The sequence below is a fragment of the Aptenodytes patagonicus genome, chromosome 6 (genome assembly GCF_965638725.1).
Source record: "Aptenodytes patagonicus chromosome 6, bAptPat1.pri.cur, whole genome shotgun sequence".
In the NCBI taxonomy this organism is placed as follows: domain Eukaryota; kingdom Metazoa; phylum Chordata; class Aves; order Sphenisciformes; family Spheniscidae; genus Aptenodytes; species Aptenodytes patagonicus.
In genome coordinates this window covers 50,198,649-50,213,548 of record NC_134954.1, presented here as the reverse complement: position 1 = coordinate 50,213,548, position 14,900 = coordinate 50,198,649, and the positions used below count along the sequence as shown (strand labels likewise).

Genomic DNA, 14,900 nt, shown 5'->3' with positions numbered 1-14,900 from the left:
TGTGGGTAACCCACTAAAAAAAAAGACTACAGAGAAAATTCTGCTACAGCCAAGCCATTCTCTTTTTCTAGCAGTAAGGTCCAATATGGACTTCAAGGAATAGCTCTGTTGCAAGGCAGCCCCTGAGCTGCTGTAGAGTTGCCAGAGTTGTATGCCAAATGCTTCTCTTCTGCAAAAAGGGGGTATGACAGAAAAGAGGGAAGACTTGTATTCTTAGCTGGAATCTCTGTCCCTTTTGAACAACTGTAGTCCGAACATAACTAGATCATCCCTGAGGCTGTTCCAGTATGCACCAGAGTACTAGTCACTTGGTTGAAAGAGGGCCTAAAGTGACATCTACTTACAAAATGAAGAAAGCAAATCTAACATCTCTGCCCTGTGGTGTTTATTCAGAACTGGATACAAAACACAAAACCAATGACACATCTTGGTGGATGAAGTAAGTATTGCATGCTCTTCCTCTAAAAATGATCATTCCTTCATAATGTGCTAATCAAAGAAGTCTTTTTGTACATGCATACTTCCAATTGCTTTCACTGTATAACAGTATTTAGCTCTGCCTTTTTATTATGTTTTTATTAATTCCAGCTTTTCTATAGTTGTTTACTATTGCAAATGTGTAGGAGCAGTCTTAAACACAGCTTTGAACAATGGCTCTATAAAACCCAAAGGATTTATTCCATGCAGCTGCTGTTGCCCGAAACAAGCATAAGCATGAAAGGGAAAAGGGTGCCAAAAATCAAATGCTAAGCTTAGAGACACCTGGGGCAGGGCAGGAAATAGTAAAAGCGTATCAAGGTAACAGATGCCAAGGTAGAAGGGCAGAATGGCAGAGAACATTAGCAGGGGAGAGAAGCACACTCGGCCTTTCTTGCTCAGAAGTTCCCCTCAGGTTAGTTGCTTTCCATGCCAGAAACCTTTCATTCCCCTTGTTTGGCATTTCTTAGCCCATTTGCACATACTTTTGTATGTGAGCTTATAGTATCATTTGCCACCTCTGAAAGGCAAACACTTACAGCACCCATCATCGACTGGTGCAGGGACTGTCTCCCAAGGTTACTTTTTATGGCTTACAAGCATAATATACCATGGCACAGAGTTTAAACAACCTCCCTCTCTTGGGAAACGAGCAGTTGGGATGATTCGGAAGAGCTTTTGCTCCTGTAACGACACTTTGATAATACTTTACTGCTTTTTAAACTTGTCTTCAAAAGGCAATGTGTGTATTGCGGTCTGGTTGCATAACCTCCTGTTTCAGTAAGAGGAGAACATTAAAACTGTTTGCACAACACACTGCAATCAGTGTTTAAGTACTGCAAAAAGCTTATAGAAAAGGACTTTGTAATTTCAAATTGGAATGCTTTGCTAAGATTGTTAATGCTATTTTAGTTACTTTATCTGCCCGTAAGATTCCTGCCAGTTTTCTTAGTTTTCTAGCATAGAGTCACACTTTCTTTATATTCTTTTCTGTGTTGCTATCCGAGAGATTTTCAGAAAGAAAAAGCTAATTGGCTATATATGAGGAATAATACAACAGTAACTCAAATTGTGCTAGAAATTATATCAAATAAAGCAGGAAACTCTTTTCTGTAATCTCTGTACTACAGTAATCTCTGACAGGGCGTACATATACCTCCCTGCTGATTGAATAGCGCTGGCTGTAACAGTTACGGGAAAAGCAGAAGAGGGAAAACTACCGCAAACAGAGCAGGTCTGGGAGGAGAACTGACGTCTACTGTGTCCTCAGTTCCTGGAGATGTGGGTTGACAAAGCCTGTGACTGTGGTCAGTCTAAGCCTCTTAAGCACCCCATGCTCCTGCTTTTGAGTGTCTGCCAATGGTTGCCATACTGCGTTAGACTGCATAATGTCCTAGTAATGGATGAAAGTTTGTTGTTTCCATTCCTAGTTTGTTTTCCATTAGCTAGTTCATTTTGGCCTTGTGAGACCTTTACTGATGCTAGAAGATGCCTGTCCACCAGCCTGCCTATGCTGGTAACTACCTACTGTCAAAAAGCTAATGGTGGGAGACAAAACATTAGGGATAAGTCTAAGCACGTGAGTTGAACCTGTCCCCTCCGGATGAGTAATTGGATGTTGCAGTACCATGTCTGAGCTGCTGGGTTAATCCTTAATGTGAACTTTGGAGAAAATACTAGCTCAAGTTTAGACTTTCACGTTCCCATCTAGAAGCGCCCTCCGACCACCTAAAGTCACAGGCATTAGGCAGAACTGCAACCACCGGGTGCAGCTGGGTCCAGCTAAACCTGCAATAACCTTGGGAACAGCAATGAACTTTCAGAGAAGGAACAAGATCAGGGAATGGCAGATAGAGTTTCACTGAACAAAAATTCAAAGCATTTATTTGTATTTCCTCCTGTAATTAAGCTTAATATTTCTAAGCTTTTCCAGGCATACAAAGCCTACTATTTCTGTTATTGCAGCCTTTCGCACTCCTGGTAGAAGTAAACCACCACACATCCCTGGAGCACATGCTACACTTCCCAGAGTCCTTGCATGTATTTTACTACTCAAGGAGAGCTGTCTGAAGAAAAGGGAGGTCCACCACAGAGCACAAAATAATCAGGCCTGGAATTCAAAGTTATCATAGGTTTTTGTTTTATGTTTTAACAAAGCTGCCTTTCCTTTAAAGTGTCCATCTGCAGGGCTATAAATGTTAGCAAGAAAGCCTCTGCTTAGGTTTATTTTCTGTTACCAAGAGCAGTTGGCCATCTGCTGGGTAAAAGGAAAGCTGTGCTTTGTTGCATTTGGAAGCAAAGGTCACAAATAGCACACCCCAGTCCTTTGCCAATGACACGTTTAGGCTGTGTCTGATCAGAAAATGTCTTGTTAACCCACCCTGCTCAGGTTACCAGATATCCTTAGATCAGAACTCAGTACTGTGCAATTTTAAATGGCTTTCACATAGAGATGCTGTCTATGTGAGACTCTTCCTGTCCCCAGATGTGGTAGGACATAGGAAAAGATGAGGCTTGCTTTTTGTCACCAGATTTCAGGGTACAGCTTCAGCCTCTGCGTTCCAGCACGTGAGGCTGGGATGTCTGTGCTGGCTGGGGACTCCAGGACTCACTGTGTGCTCTGTCTGGCCTGTGCTGGGACTACCTGCAGGGATTTGCAGGGCCGAGGGCACTGCATCAAAAGCTCGCCACAGAGGTGCTGATTTGAATTAGCTCGTCACAGTTCAGCACTCCAGAAGTCTGGGAGATGCTTGTGCGCAGGGATTGCTGACTCCAGAGTCTTGCTCCAATGTTTAGTACATTCTAAAGAGTCCTGGGGGCAGTGTACAAGGTAAGATGGAGTGAAAAATAAAGAGTTGGGGGGGGAGGGGAAATTGGAAAGCTTTTCTGTTAAATCCAGTCAAAACATAACTGACTGAAATCTCAAGTAAGATTGACAAGGCATAAGGATCAAGTCTGCCTGTTTTAACACAGCCAACAATGCCATACAAGTCAAGTAAGAGCTACGGAAGGCAGGAACGCTTGGCAATTCTGGGATACATGGTATCGCCAGGAAAAGAAATCTGAGGCAAATGATTTTTCCTTTTTAATTTTGTAATGGTGTTTAGAAACTGATTAGAAGCTACAATAAAATATATTTAGACACTATAACAAAAGTGTTTACAAAATACTTTGCTGATAAACGAATACACTACAAAATAATTGCTAAAAAGCTTTCTGTAGAAGGAATGTGCTATGTCTCTCCATTCCAGCTCCAGGAGCAGAGAACTCTCCACTGAAGATCCAAAAGCAGTGCTTTCTGCTCTGAGAGTTGGAGAGTTTGAATGATGTACTGAGCAGTAAATGAGGAAGTTAAACATCTTATTGGAGGAATAAGACAGAAATGATCTCTAGCCATTTAAGGAAAAATTCAAACACAGATGAAAAACTCAAATTAGGGACTCAAAAAAAGGCATTTCCTGTGTACGAGGAGTCTCACCCTCTCCATTCCAGCTGAAATTTGGTTTTTAAATAGGGCTAAGGCAGTTTTAATGCTCTTGGCCCAAGCTGCTTTGTACCAAGATGTCCAGGGTAAGTACTATTATTGTCACAGCAAGACAATCGTCCTGATAAATGTCTCAATTTTCTAACTCTCCCTCTGCTGAATTTATTATCATGGTTTTATTCTTCCTTCAGTCACAAGGTTGTACTATTATCCTTAACTGCCCTCTTAAAACTAATCCATACATTGGCCAGGAGGGAGTGCTCTAGCAGGGGAGCCAACACTATTATCCTAGAGTCTTGCTGTTCCAGCAAGCTTGGGAATGATTGCCCTCAGGTTTCTCACCAAGCTGCTTTCAGTTCACAAGAGCATGAGGAATCACTCACTACTTCTTTTTATGCCTAGTCATTAGGTATATTTACAGTAGTACTTTCTCCCTCAGAATTTGGCACTGCTTTCTTTGCCCTCGCTTTCTGTTTTACAACTGTTCCTTTGCCCCTAAACTTCCAGTGCTGCAGCGCTGAGGAGCCATGAACACAAGGACAGTTTGTTTTTTTACTTCTCAACATACAAAGAATGTTGTGTTAAAGAGAAAATAAATTGTTTTTCTCTCATTTGAAAATGCTTACCTTCTTCAGCAATATCACTGCATGTAATGGAGCAGTAAGCTGGTCCCCTATCAAACAAAGCAAGCAGTAGAGATTAATTATCTCACAAATATTTTGGAGAATCAAGCAGTTCACCCATTTGTGCTGCTCCATTTCCCATGTTTTCAGCTGAAAGAACAGGCTGCTGTCTAAATTGATGGCATCCTTTTCAGCTGAGACCAGCTTAATCTATTTTGTGTTCTTCAAAAAAGGAGCTGCCTTTGTTATCCCTTGTATGCACCACATTTCTCTGTTGAAACAAAGCACTGGTGAACAGCATTGGCTTGACAGTGCCAGAGACTGGAGTCCTCAGGTCTGGCAAGGCAGCAGCAGTAGGAGCATTTAAGGCGTCCTGCTGGTGCAAATTCAGCAGGATAAGCTGAAGCTATGCTTTAATTTTATATACTTAAATAAACTTCTACAATACAATAATCAAATATGCAGATGAATTCAAATCACATCATCATTGGGAAGGAAACAAAATTTTAAAAAGTTAAAATCAACAAACAACCAATAATTCCAGAAGTGAAGGGGAGACAGTCTGCCAGGCTGCCTGCTAGTGACTCTCACGATTCAGTCTGCTCTAGCAATGCTTGCTTACTTACAGGTAATGATGCTTTTTAACAGTTCTTTCCCATGACTGTCCACTCTACCCTTCTCCAGGAGGCTCTCGCTCTCATCACAAAGCCAGTTTAGTTGCCTGTGGAGCAGCTGCTGAACTGCTCTGGTTTATAGCCTTGCATATTCACATAAATTGCCACTCATTCCTCCTAATATACTGTGCTGTAATTTGCAAAATCCTGAAAATCATCCCTTTTTACTAGCACCTCTGATGTTAAAACTGTATTTTAAAAACTGCAACAGATTTGCATCTGAGCAGAAATGTTGCTTTTACTTGTACAAACATTCTGTTCAGCTGCCTTTGACTCCCCAGCCTAAATTATAGTTGAATCAACATTTGTTTTGTTTCACAGAATGGCAGAATAGCTACATATGTTGAAACTTCCTTGATTTACTACTTGATCTCATTATTATTACTTCAGCCTGTCTCCTCCTTCTGGTTTTTGTTTCTCAGATAGGGCAAAACTGAAGAGCTTAGACTTGGGTCTGGGAAAAGGAGAATGAAAATGAGGCGTGGGAGCTGCATGCTCCTGCCCAAACGAAAATGCAAATGCTATAGTACTGGCATAATGATAATTTAGCTGAATGTAAACCAGGAAATCACTCCCTTTCTGCTGTGGTTAGCCACGAGTGCAACACCACGTGGTGGATGGCGTTCACCAGCCTGTGGTTAAGTTCCCTGTTCACAGCTCTGTGTCTCCAGTTCCTCTTTCAGCGACTGCAATTCCTCCTTCCCATTACTCCATTCCTCAAGGAACAGCAGAGGTACAAACGAAACATGGTACAAGGACACAGAAGATCTTGTGTTCATGGCATTGGCAGTCTCCTGCTGAAGCGTTCTGTGGCACAAGCACATAAAAAGCCATTGCTGGATGTTCAGTTTGCCTCCATTATCTTGCCATATAATTGCTTAGGGTGCTTGATCCCCTCTTGGCACAGCACATGAAGAGACCATTAAATGCCTAATACCACCGCCTGTTTCTGTCTACTCTCTGCCTGACTCTTACCTAACCTATTCTCATCATCTTTGCATGTATTCTTGAATGTCTTTCTAAACTTACTATCCTGAAGCATGTCTCTAAAAATGAAGGTGAATTGTATTAGTCTCCTGTATGTACTTAGTACATACAGGGAAAGCATCTTTGATTTGTCAGAAGGCACCTCTGATTTGGCAATGCAGTGGGAATCTGGGCCAAACCAGAAGGAATAATACAGCATTGCAGGAAACTTTGAGGGAACAGACTAAGAGGGAAGTGAATATCACTGAGGGCTAAACAAAGACACAAGTACAGTGGATCGGCAGAATGGTGGCTGTTTGGATAAGACTGCACGTAGCTTAGTGCATAAACTGCAAATCTGCTGCAGGACGTGAGGACACAGCTTAACCCACGCCCCCAGCAGACCTTAATGGCAGGGATAGTATTCACTGTCAGCTGTGTGTTGAAAGACTATGGATCTGAATTATAAAAGGACATGGGTGCCTGCGTATATCAGAACAAATGCAGAGGCTTCAGAGTAGTTGTATTCTGTCTACCATTTTCACAAAGCACCTATCATGCACTGGGAAATTCAGATGTTTAATAAAATTCTCTTATTAGTTATAAACTCTTAACTCTCCATTAGGAGCTACCTTTACAGGACAATTGTACTATTGTGTGGGAGATAATTATGGAGTAATATAAGATCATATGAGGCTAATATAAGTACTATTGAGACAGTGTTAACAGTTTTAATGTAAGCTGTAGATGTTTCATTCTGCTTTGACATCTATTTCCCTTGAGATCATGGAAAAACCTATCATTTTAAGCAAAGGAAAAAAAAAATCGTTTTGTGTGAAAAGTGACCAAAACAATGGCATTGTGTGAAGGGAACCCTAAAAATAGAATCAAACACTTCAGTCAAATACAACTCACATTTAAAGAGTGTTTTGTTCATTTTAAAGAGTCACATGATTATTTGTCAGCTTCCATTTGGGAATAGTTTTTGCGTAGTCTATTCAAACACTCTGCCTGTCCCAAATACGGTGTTTAGGCAATTACATTGCTTAATTGTGTGCCTGATGTTGCATACCTTGGTATTCCCTAGAGCGTACTCAGGTAATTGTCTTAAAATGTAATAGACACAAGAAGAAATTGTTCCTTCTCATTAAACTCTGAGGAAGGATTTGCAATAGGTGATTTGTTTGTTAAGCTGCCTTGCTATCTGATCTAGGAAAGGGTTTTTTTGAGTTAGCCACAACAGTTAAGTGTTACAGCTTTAACTGAAATATGTCAAACATTTCTGCTAAGTTATCTGATAAATGTCCAGTTTCCAGCAGTAAAGAATTCTGTAATAAGATTCAATCAAGAACTGCACAAATACACCAGGCTTTTCATCAACACCTTCTTCATGTTTTAATTAAGCAAGTAAAAATCCAACAGACTTAAACTGCACTCAAGCACAATCATCCCTCTCCATACCCTCGTATTTCTCCTCCTCCCGATATGCTGTTTCTCACCCACAAGTTGTAGAGCTCTCATCATACCTATAATCTTCTCAAAAGGATACACAGGCATTGAGTTTCTAATTAAAACCCAAGCAACATTCTCTTCCACAATACAGTTTATACGTTATATACCCTTAGGAGTAAAACAGTGGTTATTAGAACCAATAATATGTCTAGGGACATAAGCAAGGGAAATACAGAATTAAGCAAATGCCGTTGTTAGGTCATTTCTTCTTCCTCCTCTAAATTCTGAGAAATTGTGGCAGATTGGGAGAATTTTAGTGCATTAAACTACATACTTAGAATGGATTATTTAACAAAATGCTATAATACAATCTAGCTTCCAGTATCTCCCCAGAGGATCGGATGTACATAGAGATCCTAGCATTATCCTGAGTTGATCTCACACTCCATACGCGTTAGAGCACAGGGGACAGGAGAGTGCCAGGATATAGGATTATCAGGACAAATCATTGAACATGATTAGTGTTTACTACATCCAGCTTCTCCTGCTTCAGTTCCCCATGGAACGTTTCTGTACTGTCTGCTGGCTATGAAAGCAATATATTTTGGGAAAATATTGAAGGGCATCTTTCCTTTCCAAGCATACATAACTACCCAAATGAGGAGAGTATCATAATTACATGAATTCAATGTCTCAAAAGGAAACTACCAACTCTATTCAGGAGAAATTAATAAACTGGGCTGAGAAAGGCAATGCTCCTTCTCAAAAGGGGATTTTCAGAGTTGCAACACTTCCTGCCAGACTCTTCCACAGGAGGGCATAAAGCTGGAATGAAAAATGGAGGTTCTGAAAGTAAATAAAGAGAACTGAGAATAGTTATGAGATGAAGTCACCAAGATAAAATGCAGGTGTACAGGAGTTGCAACAGCCAAGAAAGTGTAGGGGGGACAAGTAGTTTCCACAGAAGCTCCCTTGTCATGCTGGGCAGTTACATTTCACTTTAATTGACAGGTCTCTTAAAAAAGGGGAAGGAGAGAAAGTCTTGGGGCAGTAAAAAAAAGTCTGCAAACCACACTTGAGCTCCTTTGGGATACACACCTTGAAAACCAACTGTCTGTAAATGTCAAATTATGCTTACTTTCACTGACAAAGCCACGGGAAGCCATATGTGGTAACTATGTTTGGTTTTACTGAATTGCCTCAATAAATAAATATGAAAGATTTTTCTCTTGACAGGCTTTTGACATACGTTGTGGAAAAGCTGAAACTGGGCAGGGCTATACATCTCTACGCAGAGTTTTCTAGGAAGCTTGCCTTTCTTCCCTTCAGTTTTTTGGATGCAGCAGGACTGTCATTACAGTACAACGAAGAAGGTGAAATGAGTTCACTGGGAACCTGCAAAGCATGTACATTGATAAACATATCTGCCACGATTGCTACCAGTGATAGAGTTTAACTGGTTTTACTACCAGGAGTAATCAGAAGAAACAAATAGAAATGTGTCTTACTCAGTTTGCAAAACCTTGAATTGATTGATGCACAAACTCATCTGTGCATACAGCTAACAATTTAGCAAGTATTTTTCTTTCATGCAAAATGTGGTATACAGAAAAGTCAGATCTGGAGTTATTACTAGGACATAGATAATAATAATATATTACTAATAACTCTGCCTTGGGGCACCAGTGGAAGGCTTAGTGAAGTCACAGCAGTTTCACAGAGAAGTCGATATGCATTTTTTAATATATTATGGACAAGGATTTAGCACTTGCTTCTCAGTGACCAGCTCTTGCTTAGATACAGACTTCTAAGCTCTAGCATTTCCAAGCTGTTCAGATCATCTCGTTGACTGAAAGCTGAAATAGTTGATTGTCTTTGATACTTTCTCTCTTTACCATGAGAGAGTTGACCACCATGTACAAAACCATCTGTAGTTTTTGTATGTTGAAAGAGAGAACATGATGCCCACTAACCTTTTCCATATAAAAAAGGTCAGCTTCTAGTTGGAGATCCCTAGATAGGAGGTTTCATTCGTGGCCCATGCTCTGCAGGCTTTTATCACCTTTTTCTTAGTTTCAGTTCCTCCTCCTATCCTTGTGTAACCTTTCCAAATCCAGGCTGATCCTTGCCAATGGCTTGAGATCCTGCAGGCTTCTCCCTAGCTGTAACCTCTGAGACCTGGGCCTTTCTCGTTCTGTGGCACTGAGGCCTGCAAGCGGAGCCTCATACTGCTGCAAGCGGGTAGTGCATGGATGGATGCAGTGCCTTTCCTCCAGGGTCTCTGCTGACTGTATAAAAATGGAACAAAGCCTAAGTAGGTCTTAGACAAATTGGCTCCTTTCAGGAAAACTTCTTGGCCCATTCAGATATCAACAAAACTCCTCCCAGAGCATGAATTAATTGGTGTTGAATGACACGGTCATGAATGGATGGAAGCTTTCTTTCTCTTTTCTTTCTCTGGTGAAAAAATGACTACTCCAGAGGTGATCTCAAGGGCTTATGCCCTTTCCCCCCCTTTTATTGCTGCCTCAGCTTCTTCTGAGCCCATGATTAAGCTGTGGATGTCTCACACCCATCCTGTACTTAGGGTGGCCAAAACCCCACCTCTTCTGTAGGTGGTGGCTTTTTTTTACAGGGGTACAGAACAAAAAGGTGTTCTAATATATTAGTGTCAATCACATCTGAATAGTAGTTGAACTGGAGAAGGCAAGAACATCTAAACCACCCCTTATTCAAGTAGGCATTTCCTTCTGCTTTAACCTTGCAGGTAACGCCATGAAATGAAGACTCTTGAAAAAATTAGTTTCTAATTTCCCATCTTTCTAGAAAGCAAAGGATTCTTTACGTTCATGTTCTCATTGGCTACTATTATGATAATGTTCTTCTGTTGCCCTCAGAAGCAGTGAGGTGAATTATCTCATAACTCAAAGCTGTGCTACTTTAAAAGTGAAAAATAAATAAAAAGCCACACAACCTTTTTCTGCTATTTAGTCAGTGAAGGAACAGCACAGGTGTGTGTACTACAGCACTGGCAATTCCTGCTAGTTTCAGCTGGGACCAGGAACTTTCTCAGGTTTCAATAAAACTTCTTTGAAATTTTTCAGAATTCTTTTTACAGTTTAAGTTGAATATAGTACTCTACCTTCTCTTCTGGATGTGTGTACAGTTGCTATTTCAGCAACTTGTAAGTTGCTGAAGCTTCTAAGGCTGTATGTGTATCCCATCAATTAATTTTCCACATCTGATACCTACCTCTCAAGGGCTCTCATGCTACATTAGGTGATTTTCAATACTCTGTTGAAGAACTTCATTCAAGGCAAGTAAATCTATCAGAAGAGTCTTTCCTTTTCACAGCCTGTGTATGGGTTGCCCAAGAGCGTAGCGTTTATCCTGAGCAGCACGTTCCCTCTGTGCTCCCCCACGAGACTCCTGCATAATAGAGCTCTGAGACACCTTGTTATGAAGACCTCTCTGAAAGTTTAAAGTATTTTGGCTACTTTATTTTGTATTACACTGTAATCTCTCTTTAAAACTATGCTTCTTGAAAATGCCAATGTGCAGAATTCTAGAAATGCAGCTCTTTGATGACATGAGGAGTGTCACGTTGAGCTGGCATCTCATTCACGCTTGCAGATGCACTCAGGTATGTGGGAAGGAGAACTCATGGAACGGCGGATGCTGTGGCTTTGGCTCGGCAATGATTAGCATACTTCAAACTACCACGTTGTAGATCTGCTGGTATTTTTACTGAAATCAGTTCTCTTTGGTGTCACAACCATATTACTTTCAAAATTGTTGTGTTTCCTGTTTTCTTTTCAGCACTTCTACTTATTGGATAGTCTTTATATGAATCAACTAGACATATTTTTTGAAAATATGCCAGGGGTTCACTTCAGGCAAATGATGAGAAACAGTGACCTCACGATCTGCCAGTACTGCTTCTTTTTATGAAGATTGCCATCCTTCCAAGGGAGCTGAGGATTGCATGCAGAGCACTGGCAGGAACTCAGCATTCTTACTGTAAGCAAAGACTCCTTTTGCACAAAAACGAGGTGTCGCTTAGCTATACCTTTGCTCTGCGTAAGACAAGGGCTCTCACTGGTTTTCAAACCATACCACCATGCCTCTACCACCCCCAGTCAAATCTCCAGCCATACACACACTGGAAAATTAATTGTGAACTTTTTGGAGAATTAAGTTCTAAGGTGGTAACAAATATTGCTTATCAGATACTAGTTGAATTCAATTTTTTACTGGGAACATCTATGATTAGGATCAAATAAATGAGCAATGGGCTCATTATTGTTCCTTACAAGTGACTGTCATACAAAGAAACATTCTAGGAAAATCTGATGCCTACTACAACGAATCTAGTATCTCTTTCCCAGCGTTCAGCAATGTGCAAAGATTTAAATAACTGTGACTTAAAGTCCCCCAGCTATACCCAGAACGTCAGTAAACAATGTGAATGGAAACTCAGTCGAGAGACCCATGTTTGTTCCCTAAAGACTGCCTCCACAGCAGCAGACAGTTAAATGTGGATATGCATGAGTTAATCCAGAAAGTAGTATACAAATTATTCACAGGGGGGAAATTTAACTCTATAACCAAACTATCAAACTGCCAGAACAGCTGTTTATGTTGCAGTAATACCAGAAACCTAACCTAAAGCTGAGACCCCACTGCAACTAGTGCAATTCCTGCCCCAGGAAAATTACAGACTGTTTTCTAGTCAAAGTACACAAAGGGCATAAAATCAATTAACAACAGTGAGAATAAAAGCAGAACAAATAGTAATAATACCTGGGTGGCTTTTATGTACTGCTTTTCATCAGTAGGTCTTATAGGGGTTGATTCTATGTTGTCACACAGTCCCTAGTATATTTATCTTCAAATCAGTCTCTCTACGGAGATACTGTTATCCCTAGTTTATATATGGGGAGCTATGACTCAATAGCACCAATATTGCATGTGAAGTAGGGAACTGAACCAAAGTCTCACTGCTTGTGCACTACATAATGCTCCCCGGAGATCTTTCGGCTAGATGCTGCTCCCTGGAGAACTTTCTGCTAGTTGCTTAGCTAATGGAAAGGTATCATGTTGAAGTATCATGGGAGAACTAGGTGCCTCAAAAAGATTTGAAAGAGGGTAAGGTAAGAAGGTAAGGTAAGGTAAGGTAAGGTTTTACGAATTTTCATGTGATTTTATTTCATATACAGGACGTAACAAGCATAGGGGTGTATGAGGAAGGAATGAACAAATAAATCGACAATGATAGGCAAATTTCATTAAGAAAGTATTAGTAATCACATAGATATTAGCATTCCACTTCAAGACTTCCAAAAAGCTGGTCGGTGCCATCCAATTGCAAAAGCTGATCATGAAAGTAGGTCCTGTGTGACAACTGAGTAGGCTTCAATAGTGCGAGGTATTTCACCTCACAGGGAAAAAGTTGGAATTAATCTGAGTAGGTCATCTAGTCCATCACCTTGCCCTGAGCAGAACCACTTATAATGATATCATCTCTGATAGATGTATGTTGTCTGTTCTTAACGCAGTCTAATGAAGGTGACTCCATTCTCTACTTAGGCAGACTGCAACAGTTTTTCCTTTTCACTGCCATTAGAAAGTAGTCTAATGCTAATACTGAAGTTATAGCTTGCAGTTTGAGCTCATTACTTCTCACCAACATAACCGGGACATGAAGGGCAGATTGATTGATTGCTTTCACTTCATAGCAGTCTGGACTCTGTTTAGCATTTTTTCATTCCCTGATGAAAAAAACCCTCTTCTCATCTGTTCTTCTTTAAAATTCTTCTCCTTCTTCAAAGTGATGCTACAGGGTGAATCCCAGCTGTTCCCACAGGGCTCAAACATGGTCAGGACTGAGTTCCATACCCAGTGATGGCTGTCCCGGCTACAGAAGGGGATATATTCCCACCAGTCAGTTAGCATTCATTTCGTGGTGTGGGTCTACTGCGGGGGGGATCATCGGGAGCCTGGAGCCTCTCTTCTAGCAATGCATGGCGTGGGAAGAATAGCCAAGCTACACAGGCAGAGGCACTTAGCTCAGCAGCCCTCCACTCACCAGGGCCTTAAGGTGTCCCTGTCAACAATGACAGAATCCGTAACTCCTGTAGGATTATTTGTCACCTCACCAACCTATGTCTTAAGTAACCCACCTATGTTATTGCCATTAATTAGCATTTCATCATTAACTTAGGCAATCCTAATCTTTAAAGAACACACACCTTTGTGTTCTCTCAAATCTGTTTAGAGATCTAAAGGGGCGATAATTATAGCACAAGACGTGAGAAATCTACAGTAAAGCCTTTTGTCTCTCTCGTTTCATCACCTAAGCCCAGAACTGCTGAGGCAGACGGCTATTCGGGCGGGCTGCACGACTGCTTATGGAAACAGGCCTCGGCTTCGAAGCTCTAGCAATACGAGCGTCCTCCATCGCCGTCTGAGAAGAGGAACGCCGGGCGGGGCCGGGTCACCGCACAGGGCGGGCCGCCCTGCCCCGGCTCAGCTCCCCAGGCGGCGGAAGACCCGCGCCTGGCGGGGCCGCGGTCGCCTCACGGGGCCGCGGGCACAGCCGCTCCCCCTGGGCGGGAGGCGCGCGGGCGGCGGTGCATGCCGGGACGGCTCATATGAGGGGAGCGCCGGCAGGCGCCTTCCGCTCTCCCGACCTCTCACCCGGCGGCGATCGGCGGCACAACACGGAAGTGCGATGGCGGCCGCGGCGGAGGAGGCAGCGGGAAGCGGCGGCGGCTCCCCGTCCTCCGCCCGGCGGCGGCTGCGCATCATCTCCGGGCACCTGCGGGGCTCGCCGCGGGCTCCGGAGCGGGAAGCGCTCTCCCCGAGCCCTTGCAAGGCTCAGGGGGGCTCCGCCGGGCCGGCCTCCGGCTCCATCCCGAAGAAGCGGTGGGTGCGGGCGGGGGTCCCCGCGGGGCAGCGGGCCCCGGGCCGCGCCGGGGAGTCCGTGCCGCGCTGGGCGGGCTCACGGAGCGGCCGGCTGTCGGCGCGGGGCGGCGCTAGGGCAGCGTGTGCCGCGGAGAGCGGTCTCTCTCCCGCCTGGGAACGGGCGTGGGCTGACGGGGCCCGGGGGAGGCCCCGCGTGGGCTGCGCGGGGAGCTGCGGGGTTAGCAGGGCTGGGAGATGTCGGAAGGCAGCGGCGGGAAGGAGAACGAGGCTAAGCCCAAACGCGGGTAAAGGGCTGAA

The 14,900-nt window shown here is 42.9% G+C and overlaps 1 protein-coding gene across 2 annotated transcripts in view; it reads left to right on the top strand.

Moving 5' to 3' along the window:
* The first annotated feature begins 14,381 nt into the window (after positions 1–14,381).
* Positions 14,382–14,900, top strand: part of AGPS (alkylglycerone phosphate synthase) — a 61,257-nt gene continuing 60,738 nt past the window's right edge. Inside the window, exon 1 of one of the 2 annotated variants that reach the window (XM_076342542.1) lies at positions 14,382–14,603. In XM_076342542.1, the coding sequence (XP_076198657.1) occupies positions 14,410–14,603 (194 nt within the window). In that variant the 5' untranslated portion in view covers positions 14,382–14,409. The remainder of the gene's footprint in view (positions 14,604–14,900) is intronic. The other variant, XM_076342541.1, reaches the window with a different exon arrangement.